This window comes from Cherax quadricarinatus, chromosome 4 (assembly GCF_038502225.1).
Source record: "Cherax quadricarinatus isolate ZL_2023a chromosome 4, ASM3850222v1, whole genome shotgun sequence".
Taxonomy (NCBI): domain Eukaryota; kingdom Metazoa; phylum Arthropoda; class Malacostraca; order Decapoda; family Parastacidae; genus Cherax; species Cherax quadricarinatus.
Window position 1 is genome coordinate 74,238,302 of NC_091295.1, and position 26,693 is coordinate 74,264,994.

A 26,693-nucleotide genomic window follows, 5' to 3' on the forward strand; every position below is an offset into this window, starting at 1 on the left:
CCTATTCAGCTACGTTGTCCAGGCCCACTCGATGCCCACCTTCAGGCGAGTTCCCCCTCTTTCCCCACCTAGTCCCACTCTGTCTTAGTCTAGAGGAGATAGTCTAAATATTAGTTGCGATTTAACTGACAATGAAACAAAAAGTTTACAAGAAAGAAACAGAAATGAATCAGAAAGAAGCAAATAAATAAGTGGATCTCTCCCGTTTATCTTTGCCTCGTTGTTAAGGTCAGCAGAGTCGTAATAACACAGTTATATTAGTAATTATGAGTGTCATATATGTGCAGATTAAGTTACGAGAACACAATTAAATGTTGTCTTGGGCATCAGAGCCCTTCTCAAGCGAGTCGCCGAAGGTGGCTGAGGGCGCCCGGTTGGACAACTTCTTCAGGCGTCATGGCTCGTCATTCGCCCTTCCCTGCAGGGCTCAGGGCTTTCCGGTCCCCGAGTTTAGGTGAGTCAAAACCCGTGCTGCTACCGAGGTAGATAAGTGGCATTAATGCAGTTAATAGAGCTTAATCCTACTCACCTGTGTAAGGTCAACCTATGATTACCCAAATATTTTGATGTGAATGTTGGCCTAAAGTTCGTTTAGTTATTGCAATAATCACACTTCTTATTTGGTAAAACGATGTTTAGTAAATAAGCCGAGTCGACATAAGCAGTCAACATGAACACAGTTATCAATGATGTGGCTAAATATAAGCAAAATTTTGAAGGCGAGTCAAAGCAGTTCGTGTGAGCTCCAGGGTCAACTCTCTCTCTCCCAACAATCTGACAAACTTACAGCTACCTTCACCATAGGATAATTGGTGAGGAAAAAACACAATTTATTTCATGACTTCAGAGCCGGTTTCTAGTGAATCTCCTAAAATCTCTGGTGCCCGGGGCGATACTATCATACAGCAGGTGAAGTTGGGCTTGGCTGTGCCATGTCGCGCCCAAGGCTTCCCCGTCCCGGAGTTCAGGTTAGTGTACCTTCTGCTGCACTTTAATTTAAGTGGGTAAAGAACTTGTATCAGTTGAACACACATGCTACCAAGCACAATTAATATTACATCATTAAGAGATACCTCTATCATTACAAAAAATGTGCGAATTCGAGAATAAGCAAACTCACTAAAGCAGTGACTTACCAACTATGTTTATAGAACACTCGTTGAGTAAAGACATTGTCTCCTCCACAGCGAAGTTCACTGTCTTGTAGTGTTTCACCTTTTCAACGTTGTCAACACTTCCTTGATTTCTCAACCCGTAAATAGTTTCTGCTATGTTTTAATGAAATAATACATTACTAGAAAGTGAGAGAGAGAGGGAGGGAGGGGGTAATAGGGACGAATATAATCCCGCTCCTGTGATGGGTGCCATAATTTGCATAGCCATCTTAAGGTTTAAATTTATGTACACAAGCCCAACATTCAAAATTCCAAATATACAAATTAAATCTTGAGAACAAAATTACATGTTGTCTTGGGCATCAGAGCCCTTCTCAAGCGAGTCGCCGAAGGTGGCTGAGGGCGCCCGTTTCGACAACTTCTTTAGACATCATGACTCCTCCTTCGCTCTTCCCTGCAAGGCTCAGGGCTTTCCGGTCCCCGAATTTAGGTAAGTCAAGCCCCGTGCTGTGATGAATGTAGATAATTTGAACTTTCTCTTATTACAACGATTATGGAGTGTCGTCGGAGAGTAATTTTCAACTTTGGATAATTTAGATATAATCAAATCACCGAAAGCATTCCCATATAAACAAATGTAGTAACAACATTTTGTCCCAGTAAACAATAAGAGAGAGGCTAGGGTACAGCCTGTCCCAAACATGAAGCAGCAAGCATCAGGTCAGTGAAGGTAAACATATTTGGAGAGCATGTTTGGTGGATCCATCCTCAGAACCTGTGTCGAGCGAGGCCCCCAGAGTTGCGCCTGGGGCGCTGGGATTCCTGGTGGTGCAGCGCTCAGGGGCGACTTTCTCTCTTGCCTGTCCCGTCCAGGGTTTTCCTCTACCAGACTTCAGGTATATGCATACACTTACACGCATTGGTATTACTGATGGATGTAGAGGCATTCTTACCTGGCAGGTTTTAGCAATACCTGATGACAGTCTATGCCTAGCCAGGTACATGGGTACTGTTTTGCTACTTGTATCATCTTTTTTCTATTTATGGGTTTTGGTGATAAGTTAAAGCTTTTATAATTATTCAGTAGCATTTTATTACTTTTAGTTCTATTAGTTTTAATATAATAGCATATCAGTAGCACAGTAATGGGACCATGACGAATCTTGGTCTGGTCATAACACTGGCTACTACGTGAACAAAACTGAAGTACTGTGATTCGGGAATCACCAAAGTGAAATTGTTCTCGTATATACTGAGAAGAATCCTGAGGTAGTTATAACGAGGCAGGTGTGCTTTATCATTTCCTTCCCTCAGGCATACTTATACTGAGACACGACTATTCTTCCTTTAGTTAATCCATATTATTTTACTGTTCGAAAATATAATCCTCTTACGTTCAGAACCGTTCTCGAGCGAGTCGCCGAAGGTGGTGTCGGGGGCCAAAATCGACTTACACTCCTGGGGTGTAGGGAAGGCATTCGCCCTTCCTTGCAAAGTACAAGGTTTTCCCGTCCCTGAGTTTAGGTGAGTCACGTCCTCATAAGTTACAGTGCTACGTGCGGGTTATTTGTGGATTGTTCCAGTCGCGGTATTGTGCCTTTTTCTTGATAACACGAAGTTAGATATCCTATGACATGCATATTTTTTTCCCATTTTTCTTTTCTCTGCTTCCTGTGTATAATTTCTCTTGTCCCCACTCTGGAAGGATGGAGACATCTTCATTTCTCCTGTGTATGAGCTAGTTGTCCTGAGAGATGACAATTTCCAAGTTACAGTATCTCCAGCTATGCTGGAAGGAAAACTTTAAAGCTGGAATGCTTAACCATGTCCTCATTGCCGTACTGAAGTTTCCCAGCTCAGGTTGACAAATTTCAACACCCTGTATGAGCTTCATTCTGCGTGATAGAATATGACAGTGAAACATAGCTAGCGTTTGTTCCCACTGTGTAATTATTGTCCAAAATAGGGTAGCAACACACTGCTGATGTATCCAGTTTTGTGGGAATAACAAAGTATTTGGGGATTTGTAGATGCCAATTTTTTATTTTATTGAAGAAATTAGGAAAATCTGATTACTGATTTTCATGCCATAAATTGTGGATAGGTTTTGAGCTCTGTAGGTGCCAGTTTGCCCATTTTTTTTATTGTCGGAATTTGGGTATTAGTTTCCTTACGATAGCTCATGAATGCCTCTCCTAATTGGCTTTAAATTGTCAATGCTGATGTTTAACTGCCTTAGAAGCTTATGTCGCACTCACTACTATATTCGTTTACATTCACTGAGGTAAAGGGGGCCACGCTTATGGTATACTGGGATACCTCTCTGGGAGCGCACAGGGACCGAGAAAACAGTTTTATATCGTCAGCATGGGAGATGAACGGCATTAAATTCCTTGTGACAAGTCGTTTACTTGATAAGAGAAGTTAGCTGTCGTAGTGCTGATCGTTGAGAGTAAACTCTCTACTTTCTCCCATCCTTATGTATTTGTGTGACTGGTAGTGTGAGTGTCATATTCTAGAGTTCTTAATTAGGTTCCGCCAATACTCCTTTAAGTATTAATGGTAAGTTATAGAGAAATAATAATGAGGTTGGGACCTGTGTTCAGAGCCACTCTCGAGCGAGTCGCCCAAGGTAGCACCTGGGGCCAAGATTGACACCTTCACCTGGGCGATCCGGGAGGCCTTCGCTCTGCCTTGTAAAGCTCAAGGCTTCCCTGTTCCGGAATTTAGGTGAGTTTCTCTCGTAATTATCCTTAGTGATCTGGAGACATTATAATAGTTAATACTGCCTTTCATTAAGGTATGATATTGAGACAAGACGGAAAGTGGAGGCTCTGAGTCACACCCCTCATCCGTGGGTCACCCCTCAGATCCATGGGTCACCCCTCAGATCCATGGGTCACCCCTCAGATCCATGGGTCACACCCCTCAGAGACCTGGGTCATACCCTTCAAAGCCGTGGGTTGCACCTTTCAGAGTTGTGGGCCGCACCCCTCAGCCGTGCATCGCACCCCTCAGAACCGTGGGTCACACCCCTCAGCCGTGTTTCGTACCCCTCAGAGCCGTGGATTGTACCCCTCAGAGCCATGGGTCACACCCCTCAGAGCCTTGGGCCATACCCCTCAGAGCCGTGAGTCACACTCCCATAAGCAGAGGCAGAAGTGTGTCATATATAGATGTTTGGTGAGGAGGTGGGGTTAAGAGGCAGGATAGGATATTAGGGGCAAGCGAGGGAAAAGGAGCATATGAAGGGATACAGGGGGGCAGGAGGGAAGCGGGTGACAGGTGGGAGAGTAGGATGGTGCAGGAGGAAACGTGTAGGTTGCAGTAGGTATATAGGGAAAAGTTACATTAGTTGCAGGTAGGGAAGGGACAGGTCTGGAGGGCTCATAAAATAAGTTCTCTCCTCTACTTCTGGAAGCCCCGTTCTCGAGCGAGTCGCCTAAGGTGGCTGAGGACGCCAGGGGCAACATCCTTATCAAGCGGAGCGGGACGGGTTTTGCCCTAACTTGTCGTGTGCAGGGCTTCCCTGTGCCTCATTTCAGGTAAATCCTCACTTATGTGGAATAATCAGGGAACACCTGGACTTCACTGTGCCTCACTTCAGGTAAATTCTCTTGTTTCTAAGTCACACCGAGTCTCATTAAGTAGCCATCGTAAGGTAAGGTAAGGCATAAATTACTTTGGTTTTCAGTAAAGTTGTGTGTAAATTTTCGACAATGAATAAGTTTATTCTTGTGTTAATTTAGCAATATATTCGAGTGTTTGGTGTTCTTAAGGGTTTTTACGGGTTATTTTTTGAATTAGGTAAAGGTTCTTACCGCATTGATCAAGTCAGTATGTTACTAGTTAAGCGTGGTGTCACTACCGTAAACATGGCTTCCAGGTGGCTCACCCGGGTCACCGGGAACCGGGGTACCTTTTCTTTCTCAACTCTTATAAAGTTTGCTTTTACTCATAGTTCAGTTGTTCTTTCATTACATTTTCATCTCCATTCATTAAGAACTTTATTTTTATTGGACGTACGACGTTTAGAGCCGTTATTCAGCGAGTCGCCCAAAGTCGAGGAGCTTGCTAGAAGCAACACGTTCTCAAGGCTGTCTGGCAGCTCTTTCGCTCTGGCATGCAGAGCTCAGGGGTACCCCATACCAGAGTTTAGGTTAGTAATTTACTTGATTACAGGAATGTGAGGGCGTGTGTTTGTCAGTGATAGGGTGAGTTCTTGAGTGAGTGAGACTTGAGTCTGCCAATATTGGCTCACAATAATTAGCATTACAGCCCAGTATACAAGAGATGAGGCAAGTAGAGTATTTTCTCTATTAAGAGTTTACAAGACTCCAGAAAGGACTTCTTAACAGGTTAGTGATGCCAAACACACTAGTTCACGTAGATCCTTGTATGTATGCATTCCCTTATCTTGCTAAAAGACTATGTATTGAGAATTGTGTTTCTTTTTTTTTGCCACTATTACTCTCTTGTACATTGAACGGAGGTGGTAAGTGAATTGTGTGAAGGGAGTTCTGAAGGTAGGAGGGTGGTGATGTTTAGGTGACTGGGATGGTAGGTCGGTAGTGAGGTGCAGATGACTGAGAGTGTAGGCGAGTAGTTGGGGGTCGGTGGGTGGTGAAGTGTAGATGACTGAGAGTAGATGGGAGGCGGAGTACAGATGGCTAGGACGGTATGTGGGTGGTGATGTGCAGGTGGCTGGGAGGGTGGGTGACTGGTTGGGGGGTATGTCGGTGATGAAATATAGGTGGGTGGTGAGGTGCAAGTAGGTGGGTAAGATTATGGTAGCTGGAAGGGTAGGTGGGTGGTGAGTTGCTGGTGGTTGGGAGGGTAGGTGGGTGGTGAGGTGCAAGTTACCGGGAGGGTAGGTGGGTGGTAAGATGTTGGTAGCTGGAAGGGTTGGTTGGTGACTGGGAGGATAGGTGGGTGGTGAAGTGCAGGCTTAGTGGGATCTAAAGGTGACGGGTGGAAGTGTAGATTAACACACGATCACCACACAGAACCTGTGGGCAGTGGGCCTCCTCGTATGACCAAGGAGACGCGACTGGAGTCCTTCGTGCGTGCTTCAGGGCTGCCGCTCACGCTGCTGTGTCAGGGCCAGGGACACCCCGTTCCTATCTTCAGGTACTCCACCTATACTCCAGGGTTGAAGTCTATCTAGGAAACTCCTAGTAAACGCAGAGTATAACATGTATCGACGTGATAGAATTAATAGGTCACAGAGAGGAGTAGGACTATATGTAAAAGACACCTTCTGTTGCTCAAAATTGCTGAATTCATCGAATGACAGTGGAAATTCTAGGTATAATAGTTGAAAATAGGAATTTAGTAATTATCCTAGTATATAAATCACGTCAGCAACTGCTGAGAAATTCACATATCAGTTAAGATAGGCAGATAACTGTCTGGATAGGCCAGAAAATCCCACACCAAATATCCTCCTTCCACATGTAAAATAGAAGGTGGCTCAACACATTATACCAAAAATATCTCCTGGAAGTACCGTGGCTCAACAGATACACACCAGAGAACTAATGAGGCTTTGTACTCATTGAACCCACTGAAAATGAAAATTCCCTGGATTTGATATTCACGAACAACGAGGAACTAATTAGAGACATGACAGTTACAAAAACAATATACTCTGACGACAACATCATAAAGTACAAACGAGTATAAACTCGGGGTTAGGTAACTACAGCACTAATGTAAGAGAAGGGATGTTCAGTAAGTTTAACTTCAAAACTGTAGGATTGACTGGGAAAAAATAAACCAAGAACTATCAGACATATCCTGGGAAACAGACATGAGCACCCTAAATCCTCATCAGTGCCTAGAGAAGCTGAATATAGAAGCATACAAGGTCTGTATTAAATACATACCATTGAGGAAACCCAAAAAATGTGTTATAGAGAGAGAGTGTAGGAGATGGTACAAAAGAAGAAAACGGGTCACCGAATTGCCTCAAAACATAAACATGTCGTAACAAACGAAATATAGTAAGTGTGATGTTATTATTGTTTTATACTTGATATCTCATTGTTTTCTATATGTAAATCTATATTTAATGTAAAAAAATATTTTTTTTTTGTTAATACTTTTGGGTGTCTGGAATGGGTCAATTGGATTTATATTATTTCTTATGGGGAAAATGGTTTCGCCATTCGTAAATTTCGCCTTTCGTCAGACACTGGAATGGATTAATTACGAAGTTCGAGGGTCCACTGTATTCTCTGGAGAAAGAGCCTAGACATAGGTGAAATACCAGAGACCTTAAAGAGTGCAGACATGGCTCCTCTGAATAAGGGAGGTAGTAGAGCACTAGCTAAAAATTGCAGACCAATAGCCCTAACTTTCTACATAAAAATCTTAGAGAGAGAGTTGAGACGGCAGATAGCAAATTTCATGAAACAACACAAACGGCATAACCCAAACCAGCATGGTTTTAGAGCAGGATGATCATGCCTGTCACAGCTGCTGAAGCACTGACGGAATTACAGAGGCTTTGGAAGACAACCAAAATGCATGTGTGATATACACAGATATTGCAAAGGCATTGGACAAATGTGATCATGGGGTGATTGCACACAAAATTAGGGTCATGGGCATAACAGGGAAAGTAGGCAGATGGATTTTCAGGTTCTTAACACAAACAACAAAAAAAGTAGTAGTAAACAGAAAATCCAGCTTCAGCGAGGTAAAAAGCTTAGTTCTCCAAGGTGCTGTCCTGGCGCCTCTGTTATTTCTCATCCTCTTAGCAAACATTGATATTAACACCCATCACAGTTTTGTATCTTCATTTGCAGACGACACTAAAATAAATATGAAAGTCATTTCGGTAGAAGACACTGAAAAATTATAGGATATAAACAGTGTTTTCCAGTGGGCAGTGGAGAACAACATGCTTAGGTATGGAAAGAATGAAGAACTCCAAAGGAACAATATACTCAAGAGGCTCGTCAAGTAGAACAAAAGGAACGCGTGAAAAACTTGGGAATAATTATGTCAGCTGACCTTTCAAAGAACATAATAAGACAAAGGTCACGACAGCCAGGAGGATGACGGGGTGGGTGATGAGAACTTTCAGAACAAGGGAAATAATGCCAATAGTGACACTTCAAATCGCTAGTGCTCCCTCATTTGGAATATTACACAATGTTGACGGCCCCATTCAGGGCTGGAGAAATATCAGAGCTGAGCAAATACAGAGAGCGTTTACGCCCCGCAAAGCCAGTAAAGCATTTAAATTACTGAGTCTTAAATATGTATTCGCTGGAAAGTACTTGAGGACCTGGTCCCAAATCTGCCATAACAACATACTGGAGCGAGAGATATGGGAGGAGTACAAAATATACCCAGTGAAAAACAGGGGTGACGTGGGCACAATAAGAGAACACTGTATCAACATCTGTGGCCCCAGATTATTCAGCATCTTACCAGAAGATATCAGAAACTGCTGGAACAAGTAAACAAATCTTCAAGAGGAAACTGGACAAGTAGATTCACCAGGTGCCAGATCAACCAGGCTGTGATGGATATGTGGGACAGTGGGCCTCCAGTGGCTAGCACCACACGAGCTTGGCCTCTGGAAACTCATTAAAGGTATATCAAAGGTAAAGGTAACATTTGCTATTGATCAACCAGAAATTGCCTCCTTTCCTGGGTGGTCGAAGATTAAGTCCACTTGTGGACGCGGCAGGAAAAAAGTCTTTGTCAATACCCTTGCTTACGGACGGGTTGACTGTGTGTTCCACTGAACTGTTTTTCAGTAGCCTTACTTCACTGGTCTGTCAATTTTCACTTTGTTAATGGACTGTCATATTTAAGTTGACCTGTCAGTGCTGAAATTTGTCCACAATTCTTACCTTTTAATTCCTAACTAATTAATCTGACTTCAGTAATGGAAAAATTATGGCAATCAGTATTGTAAATGTAATTATAAGTTTTCATGAAGAGAAATATTGTAACATTCTGACACGATGACGAAGACTCAAATACACTGTAATGTTATCCTTTATTGACAATGTTTCACCCACACAGTGAGTCTTCTCAAGTCACAAAAAACTTGCGTGGGCGAAGCGTTGTCAATAAAGGATGACATTATAATGTATTTGTGTACCAACCTATTTATGGTTGCAGGAGTGGAGTGTCTGGCCTCGCCTCTTCGCTAGCCGCTTCTAGGTTCACTCTACCCTCTGCGTGAGCCCTGTCATATCTGTTTTCAAACTATGTATGGATCCCGCCTCTACCACTCCGCTGTCTGTGCCATTCCACTTCCTAACCACTCTTAGGCTAAAGAAATATTTCCTAACATCCCTATGACTCCTCTGTATTTTTATCTTCCAGTTGTGGCCTCAAGTACACGACATCCGCCTTTCTGTTGTTGTTTGTACGTTGTAATCATGTCATTCTCTAGTCTTTCCTAATATCTCATAGTCCTCAGCTCTGGCACTTGTTTAGTTGCAGATCTTTGCACTTTTTCCCAGCTTCTTTACATGCTTTATCATATAAGGTTTCCATACTGGCGGTGTGTAGTTCAGTATGAACCTGACATATGACATGTACAGGGTCGTGAATGCCGCCTCTGTAGCCATTCGACTCCTCTCCATTTATTTTGTCCATCTCAAAGATCCACTGGTTCCTGACGAGCAAAGCTACTCCATCACCTCCTATTTCCTCTTTCCTCTCTCATTATTTGATATCCTTTTGTTATTTCCATGAATCTGGTCCCTGTTATTATTACAATGTCTGGGGATGCCTCCATCCATTGAGTTTCAACAATACTTCAGAAAGGAACGTTCTTGCCTAATAATAATAAAGACTGAGATTTTGTTTATAGAGTCTTGAGTAAGGCCTTTGTTAAGAGTTTTCCACAGGAACCTGATGAAAGTAGTGGCACGAGATATTGGAAGAAAAATGCTCTTGTATTCAGATACACTACTGAATGATAAGCAGCACAGCTTGAATAAATTAGGAGAAATAAGGGTGGCTACCCATCATGCATGGTATGTCACGAGGGTCAGGCGACACAAAAATACAAATAAATTATGACAACACGAGGGAGTTTCAGGATTATCTGAATAGATTAATATTGTGATCAGATTGTCAGATACAAATGTAAGGACGTAATCCTGGAAAAAGAAAAACTTTACCACCTATAAACTAAGTAATAAAAAACTGCCTCTGCCAATGGCATTAGCTTGTCTAAATCCTCCTCCTGAAGTTCAGTGGTATCCTCCACTGAATCTATTCTTCCTGTTTTTGTACTAAAAATAGCAAATTAAGTCAGGAAGGAATGGCCCCTCATGAATTCATGTTAAATATCACAAATCGGATCATGCTTATCAGTGTGGCTTCATATTACATCAGCTATAGTCGACTCTAATAAGTTTGTTTACAGTCGAGTTCAAGCTTGTTGGTCGGTAACTTGATGGTACTGACTTAGCCTTCTTCCACATCTGACTAAACTTGTTTGAAAAGATGAAAAGGTTAGTCACTGGTTCAAAAGGTACCATCTTACACTCTTTAGGAACACCTTGAACAAAAATTACCAGGGCCTGGAGACTTATTTTGTCTTAAGCGATCAACATCTTCAGTTGCCAGATCTCCTACTGAAATGGTAAAGCTAATAGATTTCGTGGCCTTAAATCATGAAATGTAACAAAAGGCTCTAAGGATTTACGACATATCTATTATTGGTGAGACATAAATTGTACAACACACTTTTGATACATTACAGAATGCACACAGATGTGTAGGAAAACTCGGAAAGTAATGAGTGTTAAGTCTGGATCAGGCAACGTTCCTAAACAATAGATTAAGAGCCCTGAAATTACACAGTTGAAGACGTAGAATGGAGAGGATGTGATAGAAGTGTACACATGGTAAGTAAGAATTAATAATTAAGGGTAAATATATTGTTGGTACTTTAACTATTTAATCAAGAAAGACATAAAGATATTCATAGTTATAAAGGATATAGGGAAAAAAAAGGTAAGAGTTAGCGAAGCGAATTCTTGATGTAGCTTTAAAACTTACTGGGAATGAGTTGGTGCGAGTGGGACCTGCCAGTAGGCCTATATTTTATGTATTTATCAATCGTTGGAATCAGCTTCCAATGGTTCATTAAGCCTGTATGGTAACAGAACCGGTGGGCAGCAGCGGTCCCAAGTTCACCAGCAGGCGTGAATCTGAGGCGTTCTCCCTACGTGAGGGTGAGGCTTCCTCTCTCTTCTGCCAGGCCCAGGCCTCACCTCCTCCCCTCTTCAGGTAACGAGCCCATCCCCCTCCCCCTCCCACACACACACACAGCCTTCGCAGCACCACGCATATTGAATCGGAGCTTTAGGTGAGAATTTATTGTAACTTACCGTTCATTAGCGTAAAATCGGCACTTATGATCTTAATGAAGTCATCTGAAGCGTATTATTATAAAGCAACTATTTCTCGGAAGTAGTGTGTCGCGATGACCCCAGTGAATGAATGAAATTTCTGTTTGTGGTTGTTTCTGTATGCCAGCGTGTATGTGTCGTTACAATGAGCTAATACTGGTAGTCAGCACCCAGTACAGCAGTGGTACAGTGGTACAGAACCCGCGGGCAGCAGTGGACCCAAGTTCCCAAGTCAGAGGGAGTCGGAGACCTTTTCCCGTCGTTTGGGACAGTCGACAGCTCTCTCTTGCCCCGCCCAGGCCTCCCCACCGCCTCACACCAGGTATCTTTCACTATGTATGATTAAGGGACGGAAAAAGGAGATAAATGCATTGCGGACTAAGGTGTGGTATTTAGGTGTTGTAGGCTTAGAGTAACAGAAAGTGTATGGTAGGTGTTGAAGAACATGAGGAAAGGTATCACATAAGGAAGGAGTGGTTGGATCAGTGAGGTTCTGATCAGACTCGCCCTTCACCGCTCGCTCACTCAGGCCAGAATGACACTTGTAGTAGTTGTGGAAATTCTTCATTCAGGTTTATTTTCAGATGATTGGGAGACCGAAAGTGAGACCCAAAGATATCCATAAAACACAAACACAGCGAGAGGCTGTCCATCTTCTTCAGCACTATGTACCGCCCATAGGTTGTACATGGTGCTGCGATGCCAGGAAATTTTTTAGTAGTTAAATTTACGCTTCTTAGTAATATGCTGTAATTCGTGTTATAAGAATATAAGAAAGAAGAAACACTGCAGTAGGCCTACTGGCCCATGCGAGGCAGGTCCAATTCTCCCACTGGCTTAAGCCAGTATTAATGAACTCTTTGTATAAAGAAATTCCTGTAAATTTGTTGATATTTTATATGAATACAATGAAAGTAATGAAGTAGTCGCAGCTGAAGCTTCGTCCACTGAGTTGGAAACGGTTAAATCACGCTGAATAATACTGGTGTCCTTAACTAGTCTCGAGGTGTGTGTGACCTTGGTGTGCGCCAGAGCAACCCTGGTTTGAGCCCAGACTATTCATCTCAATACGAAATGCATGATATTGAAGGCAAATTGTGGATGGTGATTAAATGATAATCTGATGTTATGACGAGTGTGACATGAATGGTGATTGATTATCTAGTGTTATGACAAGTGTAACAGTATAGTGACGGGCATGAGTGTGTCGTGACTTATAGAGCCCGTGGGTAGCAGTGCTCCGCGTCTGACCGACCAGCGAGATCTGGAAGCCTTCACCCGCTCAAAGAACCAGCCAGTGTCCCTCTTCTGTCAAGCCCAGGCTGCTCCGCCACCCTCCATCAGGTGGGTCCTCCCCAGGGGTGGCGCCAGGATTTCTGTACTGGGGGGTTGTGGATTTTAGGGGGGGGATCTGGTTTGAAGGGGGGGTGGCTAGGAGGCTTGTTTTGAAGCAGAGTTATTATTACTAATTTTATTAGGGAACTGAGGGAATTTCTGGGAGGCTGAAGCTCTTCAAGACTTCCTTGGGGCCGTCCCTGGTCCTCCTCAGGTCAGTCTGTAGGTGTTACTTCCTTTAGGTGGCGGGTCCTTCTTCAGGTTGATCTGGATGAGGAAGTAAATCACTTACACAGCTTCAAGGGCAGGTAGAACTTCTTGGTGGGAGACTGTGTGTGTGTGTGTGTGTGTGTGTGTGTGTGTGTGTGTGTGTGTGTGTGTGTGTGTGTGTGTGTGTGTGTGTGTGTGTCTGTCTGTCTGTGTGTCTGTGTGTGTCTGTGTACTCGCCCATATGTGGTTGCAAGGGTCGATTCACAGCTCCTGGACCTGCCTCTTCGCTGGACGCTGCTAGGTCACTCTCTCCCCCCACTCCTAGCTATGTATGGAACTTGCCTCCACTACTTCACTCTCCATATTATTCCACTTCCTGACAACTCTGAGGCTAAGGAAATACTTTCTAACATCCCTATGACTCATCTGGGTTTTCAGTTGTCTCATCTCTGAAACATTCGAGCCCTGTCCACCTTGTCAATTCCTCTCAGTATTTTATACGTCGTTATCATGTTCTCCCTATCCCTCCTATCCTCTAGTGTCATCAGGTTGAGTCCCTTTAACCCTTACCCTTCGGTTCCGGGACTAGTCTTGTTGCAAACTCTTGCACTTTCTCCAATTTCTAGATGTGTTTTACCAGGTGTGGGTTCCATACTGGTGCTGCATACTCCAGTATGGGCCTGACGTACACGGTATACAGCGTCGTCAATGACTCCTCAGTTGTCGAAATGCTATTCTCAGGTTTGCCAAGCGTCCATATGCTGTAGTAGTTATTTGATTGATGTGCACCTTAGGGGACATACTCGGTATAATGCTTACCCCAAGATCCCTTTCTTTCAGTGAAGTTTGCGGTCTTTGATCCCCTAGTCTGTACTCCATCTGTGGTCTTCTGTCATTCCCCAATCTTCATGACTTTGCACTTGCCAGGTTTAAATTCCAGGAGCCATTTGTCGAACGAGACTTGCCACCTATCCAGATCTCCTTGTAGTCTTACCTGATCTTCACCCACTTGTACTCTCCTAGTCAGTTTCACATCAGCGAACAGCAACACTTCTGAATCTATTCCTTCCATCATGTCATTCACATATACAAGAAACAGCACCGGACCTAGGACTGACCCTTGTGGAACCCCTCTCGAGACATGTACCCTCTCTGACACATCGTTTCGTACCAACATGCGTTGTTTCCTTCCTGTCAGGTATTCCCTGATCCATTGCAGTACTTTCTCTCCTATTCCTGCCGGCTCATCTAGCTTTTCAACCAGTTTCGTGTGGTACTGTGTCGAGAGCCTTCTTACAGTCCAAGAAGATGCAGTCTACCGATCCCTTTCTCTCCTGTCTTATTTCAATTACCTTTGTCATAGAACTCTAATAGGTTAGTGATGTAGGATTTCCCTTCCTTGAAGCCGTGCTGGTTGTCAGGTATTAGTTTATTCCTTTCTAGGTGCTCTACATTCTTTTCCTGATAATCTTCTTCATAACTTTACATATATGTCAGCGACACTGGTTTGTAATTTAGTGCAGTTTGTCTGTCTGCTTTCTTAAAAGTCGGGACTACATTTGTTGTCTTCCATGCCTCGGGCAGTTTCCTTATTTCAATAGATTTATTGAAGATTGTTGTTAAGTGGGACACACAGTGCCACTAACCTAACACACACCTAACCTAACCTAACCTAACCTAACCTAACAGTTGAAGAATCAACATTTATGCCAGCTGAAGCCAAATCCCTGTGGTTTTCCTGGGGTCCTTCAAACTATTTATTAAGATAACTTTGTCACTGAGATGTTGTCTTGCGTTTTCTTCCACATCTTCCTCGATGCAGTGCTCCACAGTCACCAGTGTCGTCAGTTCTCTTCAGAATCCGACGAACAGTTGACTTTGCTAGGCTCAAATTTTCGGCGACCTAATACTCAAATCAGCATGTTTTCTAAGAGCTACAATACTTGCACACTTCCTAGGCGTAAAATCCATTTCGAATTTCAGCAGTAATCATTAATTGAAGGGGAGAAATGGGTGAAACCACATTCACTCACGGAGCACACTTGCAGGAATAGTCTTACAGAACAACGGCTGTTGTAGCACTGACACGAGTCGCAGGGTAACACCATGGCTGGAGGCTGGATGCTTACCACAAGTCGGTAGCAAACTCTTCTGACAAGAAAAGAAGAGACTTCAAATTACATTAAGCCGGAGACTAAAGCATATTATGAGATAATCACAAAATTTGCTCCTGTTCCAATTAATTTGGACACTACTGTAAGTGGATGTAGGCGTCATTGATAGTTTTAAGAGGCAGGCTAAGAGGGAGTGAATCTGGAGAGTGGCAAATTAAGAGGCGGGGCCGGGATCTGAGAATTGACCCTTTTAACCCCAAATAGATAAGTACGTATGTACACACACACACACACACACACACACACACACACACACACACACACACACACACACACGTGCAAGCATGTAAAGAGCAAGAGTTAAAAAAAAATACTGTTTTTACTATTTGTTGGAGGTAGGAATGGCGATACTTTAGAGCAGACGTGTTGACGTGTGTACCTCTGAGCCGTGTTGACGTGTGTACCTGTGAGCCGTGTTGACGTGTGTACCTGTGAGCCGTGTTGACGTGTGTACCTCTGAGCCGTGTTGACGTGTGTACCTCTGAGCCGTGTTGTGTGTACCTCTGAGCCGTGTTGACGTGTGTACCTCTGAGCCGTGTTGACGTGTGTACCTGTGAGCCGTGTTGACGTGTGTACCTGTGAGCCGTGTTGACGTGTGTACCTGTGAGCCGTGTTGACGTGTGTACCTGTGAGCCGTGTTGACGTGTGTACCTGTGAGCCGTGTTGACGTGTGTACCTCTGAGCCGTGTTGACGTGTGTACCTCTGAGCCGTGTTGACGTGTGTACCTCTGAGCCGTGTTGACGTGTGTACCTCTGAGCCGTGTTGACGTGTACCTGTGAGCCGTGTTGACTTGTGTATATGTGAGTTGTGTTGATGATCACTTCTCCTGGAGTAGTGCCAGTGGGTCACGTGGCTCCCAGACTCACTAAGGAGGAGAAGCATGTCACTTCTGAAACACACGTGGGCAAGGCCTCTACCTTACACTGCAAGACCCAGGCCCACCCTGTGCCCACCTACAGGTAAGGCCTAGACTCACCTTGTGATTACCATGTACACACTATGTGCCCATCTACCTGTAAGATCCAGATCGGACCAGTACACACCTACCAGTAAGATCCAGGTCGGTTGGACCAATAAGATCCAGATCCACCCCATGCAAACCTACAGGTAAGACTAACCTACCCTATGCCCAACTACAGGTAATTCTCAAGGCCACCCAATGTCCACATACAGGTAAGACCCAGGCCTACCCTATGCCACCTTTAGGGAAGACTCAGGCAACATTGGTGCCAAAAGACTCCCCACTCAGTTCAGCTAGAAGCCACTGTGTGTTCACGTACGGCTAACGTCACTACATAAGATTTACTAATGGTGGTCATAAATATTTCCCGTAAATTGACACTTCAGGCAATGTGTGCACCAGTAGCGCCCTAGTGTATGCCTTCAGTAAAGGCTTATTTTATCACAGCAAATCCCTTGATTACTGCAGAGAGTGAAGACGGCAGGGTGGCTACAGGGAGGGCAGGGAAGTAGCATATCGGTAATGGTGTGTTGGTGCCACAGAGCCGGTGGGACTTGCAGCGCCTAGGCTGGCTGTGAAGGAGACCCGCACAGCCTCTGCTGCTGGTTTGGGCAACCCTGCCACCCTTACCTGTTCTGCTCAAGCTTACCCCATCCCTCATCATAGGTGAGCTCATGTATCCTTACCAAAGGTGTCTCTCATACCTCCACAAGTACATCATCATAGAGGAGACAAAGCTCACTGCAGTGATAATAAATACAATATTCCCTGAAGGATATAACATAACTTTGATATACCTTTGAAGAGTTTCGAGAGTTTAAATACTCTCAGAGCCCGGCCATGGGCCAGGCTCGTCTGGTGCTTGCTTGATCAACCAGACTGTTGCTGCTGGAAACCCGCTGCCCCGCATATCCATCACAGCCCTGGTTGATCTGGCACCTGGTGAAGATACTTGTCCAGTTTCCTCTTGAAGGCTTCTACACTTGTTCCAGCCGTGTTTCTGATGTCTTCTAGTAAGATGTTGAAAAGTCTGGGACCCCGAATGTTGATAGTGTTCCCTTATTGTCCCCACCGCACCCCTGCTCCTCACTGGGCTTATTTTACACTTCCTCCCATATCTCTCACTCCAGTATGTTATGGCAGTGTGCAGACTTGGGACCAGGTCCTCGAGTACTTTGCAGATGTATATTATCATGTATCTCTCTCCTCTCCAATGAGTACATGTTCAAGATGTGAAGGCGTTCCCAGTAATTTAGGTGCTTTACTGGCTCAACGTGAGCCGTAAATGAATTCTGTGTTTGTTCCAGCTCTGATATTTTCCCTGCTTTGAGCGGGGCCGTCAGCACTGAGCAATATTCTAAATGAGGGAACATTTTGTGCGCTATCACTTCATGGTCGCATTTGTCAAACACCTTTGCAAAATCTGTGTAAATCACATCTGCGTTTTGGTCTTTTTCCAGCGCATCCGTAATTCTGTCATAAGAACGTAAAGAAGGAATACTGCAACAGGCCTACTGACCCATGCGGAGCAGGTCCATGTCCCCCCCACCCGGATTAGCCCAATGACCCACCCAGTCTGGTCACCTCCACTCAAGGATGGAGCACGGCACCAGACCCAGCAGCACAAGCTAGTCAGGTCCAACTCACACCCACCCACACCCACTCATGTATTTATCTAACCTATTTTTAAAACACAACGTTTTAGCCTGAATAACTGTACTCGGGAGTTTGTTCCACTCATCCACAACTCTATTACCAAACCAGTGCTTTCCTATATCCTTCCTGAATCTGAATTTTTCCAACTTGAAACCATTGCTGCGAGTCCTGTCTTGGCTGGAAATTTTCAGCACACTATTTACATCCCCTTTATTTATTCCTGTTTTCCATTTATACACCTCGATCATATTCCCCCTAATTCTACGCCTTTCGAGAGAGTGCAGATTCAGGGTCCTCAGTCTATCCTCATAGGGAAGATTTCTGATACATGGGATCATCTTTGTTTCCTCAATAGCCTCTGGTGTGGAACTCTATCAAAAGCCTTACTGAAGTCCATATACACAATATCATATTCATTACCATGATCTACCTCCTCAAACACCTTAGTGAAAAAAGTTGGTAAATTTGTAAGACAGGAACGCCCCTTTGTAAAACCATTTTGAGATTCATTAATCAATCTGTGCCTGTCAAGATGGCTACGAATTGCTTCGGCAATTATTGATTCCATAAATTATCCCACTATGGAGGTAGGGCTTATTGGTCTATGGTTCGAAGCCAAGGACCTGTCGCCTTGTAAATAGGTATTACATTTGCCATTTTCCACTTATCAGGCACTATGCCAGTTTGTAGTGATACGTTAAAAAGATTAGCCAAAGGTATGCTAAGTTCCTCTTTACATTCCTTTAACACCCTTGCAAACAGTTCATGAGAGCCTGGGGATTTGTTAGGTTTTAGTTTCTCTATTTGTCTGAGGACCATGTCACTAGTTACTGCAATCGTACATAGTTTATTATCCTGTTCTACATAATCTATTGTTTCAGGAATATCGCTAGTATTTTCCTGGGTGAAAACTGAGAGGAAGTAGGTATTTAGAATTTCACACATATCCTTATTACTGTCAGTGATCTGACCAGAGTTACTCTTAACTGGGCCAGTCTTGTCCCTAATTTTATTTCTGTATACCTGAAAAAACCCTTTTGGGTTAGTCTTTGAATCCCTTGTGACCTTAGCCTCATAATACCTTTTTGCTTTTCTTATTAATTTCTTTATTTCTCTCTTTAATTGAATATATTGATTTCTTAACTGCCCATCCCCTCTTTTGATATGCCTATATATGCCTTTCTTTTGACCAAGACATGTTTTAATCTATTGTTCGTCCATTTGGGATCATTTTTTTTTTTTAGATATAATTTCCCTACTCGGAACAAAAGTTGTCTGGGCAGCTAGAACTATGCTCTGAAAAACGTCATATTGGCAACCAAGATCACCTACCTGACCCATAGTCAGGACATCCCAATTTAGCCCACCCAGGTAATTTTTCAGTCCCATGAAGTCGGCCAAGCGAAAATCTGGGTAATTCCATGATATATTGAAACTAAGTGATTTGTGATCACTTTCCCCAAGCTCATCATTAACCTCAAGATTATTAATTAGTGAATCTTTGTTGGCAAGAACCAAGTCAAGCAGATTGTTTCCTCTAGTTGGTTCTGTCACATCCTGTTCTAAAAAGCAATCCTGAACCGTATCAATAAAGTCACTGGACTCAAGATTTCCTTTCATATTGTTCCAAGCAATTTGTCTAAAGTTAAAATCTCCCATTATCACAACATTTTCATATCTAGATGCCTTATGAATTTCGTCCCATAACAGCTTACTGCACTCCTTATCAAGTTTTGGGTTCTGCAGCTGTGACAGGCATGATCGTCCTGCTATAAAACCATGCTGGTTCGGCTTATCCTGGTTGTGCTGATCCATGAAATTTGTAATCTGCACAAGGGGTTGGAAACAGTGCAGTAGGGTTGGGTGGTCCTGTGGTTTAAAACGTCATGTGGTTCTCGCTTACTATGAGGCAGGCCAGTACAACATGGGTTCGAATCCTTGGCTAGCGCAGTGTTGTTATTGATCAATACCACTCGTCCGTGGATACAATAATTATATATATATATATATATATATATATATATATATATATATATATATATATATATAAATATATATATATATATATAATGCCGTACCTAATAGGCCGGATTCCCTTAATTGGATTTTCCCAAAAAGAAAATTTACAGATTAATGAATGTATATTTTTCATTGATAATGATATAAAATGTTTTACTTTTTGACCAAACTTAAATTAGCTTTTTATGTATAGCATAGAGATGAAGTGATGCTGAGAGGGAAGTAGAGATGAAGTGATGCTGAGAGGGAAGTAGAGATGAAGTGATGCTGAGAGGGAAGTAGAGATGAAGTGATGCTGAGAGGGAAGTAGAGATGAAGTGATGCTGAGAGGGAAGTAGAGATGTGATGCTGGGAGGGAAGTAGAGATGAAGTGATGCTGAGAGGGAAGTAGAGATGAAGCGATGCTGGGAGGGAAGTAGAGATGAAGTGATGCTGGGAGGGAAGTAAAGATGAAGTGATGCTGAGAGGGAAGTAGAGATGAAGTGATGCTGAGAGGGAAGTAGAGACGAAGTGATGCTGAGAGGGAAGTAGGGATGAAGTGATGTTGAGAGGGAAGTAGAGATGAAGTGATGTTGGGAGGGAAGTAGGGATGAAGTGATGTTGAGAGGGAAGTAGAGATGAAGTGATGTTGGGAGGGAAGTAGGGATGAAGTGATGTTGGGAGGGAAGTAGGGATGAAGTGATGCTGAGAGGGAAGTAGGGATGAAGTGATGCTGAGAGGGAAGTAGGGATGAAGTGATGGGAGGGAAGTAGGGATGAAGTGATACTGAGAGGGAAGTAGGGATGAAGTGATGCTGAGAGGGAAGTAGGGATGAAGTGATGTTGAGAGGGAAGTAGAGATGAAGTGATGTTGGGAGGGAAGTAGGGATGAAGTGATGGGAGGGAAGTAGAGATGAAGTGATGCTGAGAGGGAAGTAGAGATGAAGTGATGCTGAGAGGGAAGTAGAGATGAAGTGATGCTGAGAGGGAAGTAGAGATGAAGTGATGCTGAGAGGGAAGTAGAGATGAAGTGATGCTGAGAGGGAAGTAGGGATGAAGTGATGCTGAGAGGGAAGTAGAGATGAAGTGATGCTGAGAGGGAAGTAGAGATGAAGTGATGCTGAGAGGGAAGTAGAGATGAAGTGATGGGAGGGAAGTAGGGATGAAGTGATACTGAGAGGGAAGTAGAGATGAAGTGATGCTGAGAGGGAAGTAGGGATGAAGTGATACTGAGAGGGAAGTAGAGATGAAGTGATGGTGAGAGGGAAGTAGGGATGAAGTGATGGGAAGGAAGTAGGGATGAAGTGATACTGAGAGGGAAGTAGAGATGTGATGCTGAGAGGGAAGTAGGGATGAAGTGATGTTGAGAGGGAAGTAGAGATGAAGTGATGTTGGGAGGGAAGTAGGGCTGAAGTGATGTTGGGAGGGAAGTAGGGATGAAGTGATGGGAGGGAAGTAGAGATGAAGTGATGCTGAGAGGGAAGTAGAGATGAAGTGATGCTGAGAGGGAAGTAGAGATGAAGTGATGTTGGGAGGGAAGTAGGGATGAAGTGATGTTGGGAGGGAAGTAGGGATGAAGTGATGGGAGGGAAGTAGAGATGAAGTGATGTTGGGAGGGAAGTAGGGATGAAGTGATACTGAGAGGGAAGTAGAGATGAAGTGATGCTGAGAGGGAAGTAGGGATGAAGTGATGCTGAGAGGGAAGTAGAGATGAAGTGATGGGAGGGAAGTAGGGATGAAGTGATACTGAGAGGGAAGTAGAGATGAAGTGATGCTGAGAGGGAAGTAGGGATGAAGTGATGTTGAGAGGGAAGTAGAGATGAAGTGATGTTGGGAGGGAAGTAGGGCTGAAGTGATGTTGGGAGGGAAGTAGGGATGAAGTGATGGGAGGGAAGTAGAGATGAAGTGATGTTGGGAGGGAAGCAGGGATGAAGTGATGTTGGGAGTAGGGATGAAGTGATGGGAGGGAAGTAGGGATGAAGTGATGGGAGAGGAGTAGGGATAAAGTGATGATGGGAGGGTAGTAGGGATGAAGTGATGTTGGGAGGGAAGTAGAGATGAAGTGATGTTGGGAGGGAAGTAGGGATGAAGTGATGTTGGGAGGGAAGTAGGGATGAAGTGATGTTGGGAGGGAAGTAGGGATGAAGTGATGTTGGGAGGGAAGTAGGGATGAAGTGATGGGAGGGAAGTAGGGATGAAGTGATGGGAGGGAAGTAGGGATGAAGTGATGTTGGGAGGGGAGTAGGGATGAAGTGATGATGGGAGGGAAGTAGGGATGAAGTGATGTTGGGAGGGAAGTAGGGATGAAGTGATGCTGGGAGGGTAGTAGGGATGAAGTGATGCTGGGAGGGAAGTAGGGATGAAGTGATGTTGGGAGGGAAGTAGGGATGAAGTGATGTTGGGAGGGAAGTAGGGATGAAGTGATGGGAGGGAAGTAGGGATGAAGTGATGTTGGGAGGGAAGTAGGGATGAAGTGATGTTGGGAGGGAAGTAGGGATGAATTGATGCTGGGAGGGGAGTAGGGATGAAGTGATGATGGGAAGGTAGTAGGGATGAAGTGATGTTGGGAGGGAAGTAGGGATGAAGTGATGCTGAGAGGGAAGTAGATGAAGTGATGCTGAGAGGGAAGTAGGGATGAAGTGATGCTGAGAGGGAAGTAGAGATGAAGTGATGCTGAGAGGGAAATAGGGATGAAGTGATGGGAGGGAAGTAGGGATGAAGTGATGGGAGGGAAGTAGAGATGAAGTGATGGGAGGGAAGTAGGGATGAAGTGATGCTGAGAGGGAAGTAGGGATGAAGTGATGCTGAGAGGGAAGTAGGGATGAAGTGATGTTGGGAGGGAAGTAGGGATGAAGTGATGGGAGGGAAGTAGAGATGAAGTGATGGGAGGGAAGTAGAGATGAAGTGATGCTGAGAGGGAAGTAGGGATGAAGTGATGCTGAGAGGGAAGTAGGGATGAAGTGATGGGAGGGAAGTAGGGATGAAGTGATGTTGAGAGGGAAGTAGAGATGAAGTGATGCTGAGAGGTAAGTAGAGATGAAGTGATGCTGAGAGGGAAGTAGGGATGAAGTGATGTTGGGAGGGAAGTAGGGATGAAGTGATGCTGAGAGGGAAGTAGAGATGAAGTGATGCTGAGAGGGAAGTAGGGATGAAGTGATGTTGGGAGGGAAGTAGGGATGAAGTGATGTTGAGAGGGAAGTAGGGATGAAGTGATGCTGAGAGGGAAGTAGAGATGAAGTGATGCTGAGAGGGAAGTAGGGATGAAGTGATGTTGGGAGGGAAGTAGGGATGAAGTGATGTTGAGAGGGAAGTAGGGATGAAGTGATGCTGAGAGGGAAGTAGAGATGAAGTGATGCTGAGAGGGAAGTAGGGATGAAGTGATGTTGGGAGGGAAGTAGGGATGAAGTGATGTTGAGAGGGAAGTAGGGATGAAGTGATGTTGGGAGGGAAGTAGGGATGAAGTGATGTTGGGAGGGAAGTAGGGATGAAGTGATGTTGGGAGGGAAGTAGGGATGAAGTGATGTTGGGAGGGGAAGTGGGAATGAAGTGATGTTGGGAGGGGAAGTGGGAGGGGAGGGAATGAAGCGATGTTGGGCGGGGAAGTGGGGATGAAGTGATGTTGGGAGGGGAGTAGGGATGAAGTGATGTTGGGAGGGGAAGTGGGGATGAAGTGATGTTGGGAGGGGAAGTGGGAATGAAGTGATGTTGGGAGGGGAAGTGGGAATGAAGCGATGTTGGGAGGGGAAGTGGGGATGAAGTGATGTTGGGAGGGGAAGTGAGGATGAAGTGATGTTGGGAGGGGAAGTTGGAATGAAGTGATGTTGGGAGGGGAAGTTGGAATGAAGTGATGTTGGGAGGGGAAGTGGGGATGAAGTGATGTTGGGAGGGAAGTAGGGATGAAGTGATGTTGGGAGGGAAGTAGGGATGAAGTGATGTTGGGAGGGGAAGTGGGAATGAAGCGATGTTGGGAGGGGAAGTGGGGATGAAGTGATGTTGGGAGGGGAAGTAGGGATGAAGTGATGTTGGGAGGGGAAGTGGGGATGAAGTGATGTTGGGAGGGGAAGTTGGAATGAAGTGAGGTTGGGAGGGAAGTAGGGATGAAGTGATGCTGGGAGGGGAGTAGGGATGAAGTGATGTTGGGAGGGAAGTAGGGATGAAGTGATGTTGGGAGGGAAGTAGGGATGAAGTGATGTTGGGAGGGAAGTAGGGATGAAGTGATGTTGGGAGGGAAGTAGGGATGAAGTGATGTTGGGAGGGAAGTGGGGATGAAGTGATGTTGGGAGGGAAGTGGGGATGAAGTGATGTTGGGAGGGAAGTAGGGATGAAGTGATGTTGGGAGGGAAGTAGGGATGAAGCGATGTTGGGAGGGAAGTGGGAATGAAGCGATGTTGGGAGGGGAAGTGGGGATGAAGTGATGTTGGGAGGGGAAGTGGGGATGAAGTGATGTTGGGAGGGGAAGTAGGGATGAAGTGATGTTGGGAGGGGAAGTGGGGATGAAGTGATGTTGGGAGGGGAAGTGGGGATGAAGTGATGTTGGGAGGGGAAGTAGGGATGAAGTGATGTTGGGAGGGGAAGTGGGGATGAAGTGATGTTGGGAGGGGAAGTGGGGATGAAGTGATGTTGGGAGGGGAAGTAGGGATGAAGTGATGTTGGGAGGGGAAGTAGGGATGAAGTGATGTTGGGAGGGAAGTAGGGATGAAGTGATGTTGGGAGGGAAGTAGGGATGAAGTGATGTTGAGAGGGAAGTAGAGATGAAGTGATGTTGAGAGGGAAGTAGAGATGAAGTGATGTTGGGAGGGAAGAGGGGATGAACTGATGTTGGGAGGGAAGAGGGGATGAAGTGATGTTGGGAGGGAAGTGGGGATGAAGTGATGTTGGGAGGGAAGAGGGGATGAACTGATGTTGGGAGGGAAGAGGGGATGAAGTGATGTTGGGAGGGAAGAGGGGATGAAGTGATGTTGGGAGGGAAGTGGGGATGAACTGATGTTGGGAGGGAAGAGGGGATGAACTGATGTTGGGAGGGAAGAGGGGATGAACTGATGTTGGGAGGGAAGAGGGGATGAACTGATGTTGGGAGGGAAGTGGATATGAACTGATGTTGGGAGGGAAGAGGGGATGAAGTGATGTTGGGAGGGAAGTAGTGATAAAGTGATGCTGAGAGTGGATGAAGTGATGCAAGGACGTGGGATAGGAGTAAGGTGTGGCAAAGGTAAGGTGTGGCAAAGATAAGGTGTGGCAAAGATAAGGTGTGGCATAGGAGTAAGGTGTGGCAGAGATAAGGTGTGGCAAGATGAAAGAAGCCTAGTATGAGGTGAGTCAGCGATGAGGCAACACCACACATTGTACACTATGTAGAATGAAGTACGAGATGATGTTAGATTAGACAAGTGAGGTAAGGCTGGAACGAAACGAGACGAATATTAGGTCAGGTGGGTTTAAGTGAGACAAGTATTTTGATTTAGATACTTTTTTTAATTCCAGTCAGTACGTTACAAAATATACAAAGCAAGGCAGGGGTGACGTAACGTTAGGTTGTAGTATACATGATATGTATGAGAGGACTACACAGTTGGTAGTCGCCAGAGGGAGGCGAAAATTAAATGTGTATGTGCTTGGGTAACCCCAGAGCCAGTAAGCCAGACTGCAGCGAGACTCTCTCTTAGCGAGAAACTTACGGGTTTGGCATCAATATCTAGTGTGGACCGACCAGCAGCCCTCACTTGCCCTGCTCAGGCCCACCCCGTCCCTACACACAGGTTTGTCACGCTAACCTAACGTTACCACATATAACCTCTTAACTAATTCAAGTATAGTACCCTGGACACCACAGCCAGACCTTACTAATACAGTTATATATTCGCTGCGACTTGGGTAAGTCATTGACTCTTGGTTTTACACTTAATGACGTGACGGAACTTGAACTTGTGGTCTGAAATTACCAGTCTTACGTGTTAAATACTGAAGCGAGCTGTGGCCCTTTGTGGTCCAGTACTCAGTTCATCAGGCTGTAATTTCAGATCGCGAGTTAGTCCTGTCATTCCATTAAATTGTTATATTCACTATTAGTAGTTTTCAGCACTTTGATTAGTTTTACATGTTAAGAATACATACACAGTATATTGGCAAGCACATGCTTCCCTCCTCTCTTCTTAACAGGCTCGTCCTTACTCACTTCATATAATTCCCGAAATATTTTGTGTTCCATGATCATGCGCTTCTCGGATTCTTCTTTCTTCAAGTATTATTGAGTGCCTTGTCTCCTCATAATCCATTCCCCTTAGTTTTAGTACTAATACTGTTACGAACCTTTTGATCTTCCCTAGTTTATATGCTTTCTTAAATTTGTGCTTTATGCTGGCACCTCCCCCTGGGTAATATACTAAATTTGTGCTTCATACTGGCACCTCACCCTGGGTAATATACTAAATTTGTGCTTTATGCTGGCACCTCCCCCTGGGTAATATACTAAATTTGTGCTTCATGCTGGCACCTCCCCCTGGGTAATATACTAAATTTGTGCTTCATGCTGGCACCTCCCCCTGGGTAATATACTAAATTTGTGCTTCATGCTGGCACCTCCCCCTGGGTAATATACTAAATTTGTGCTTCATGCTGGCACCTCCCCCTGGGTAATATACTAAATTTGTGCTTCATGCTGGCACCTCCCCCTGGGTAATATACTAAATTTGTGCTTCATGCTGGCACCTCCCCCTGGGTAATATACTAAATTTGTGCTTCATGCTGGCACCTCCCCCTGGGTAATATACTAAACAGATCCGTTATGTTCATGAAAGCATTTCTAAAGTTAGCAAGTTTTGTACATGTTGCTGAAGTTGTACAGTTTTTA

The 26,693-nt window shown here is 44.5% G+C and overlaps 1 protein-coding gene across 1 annotated transcript in view; it reads left to right on the plus strand.

Annotated features, from left to right (window-relative positions):
* Dscam1 (Down syndrome cell adhesion molecule 1) overlaps nt 1-26,693 on the plus strand; it is a gene marked incomplete in the record, with an annotated part of 1,133,347 nt that overhangs the window by 383,781 nt on the left and 722,873 nt on the right. Inside the window, 1 exon segment of the mRNA XM_070098007.1 lies at nt 5,634-5,649. Coding sequence (XP_069954108.1) covers nt 5,634-5,649 — 16 coding nt within the window.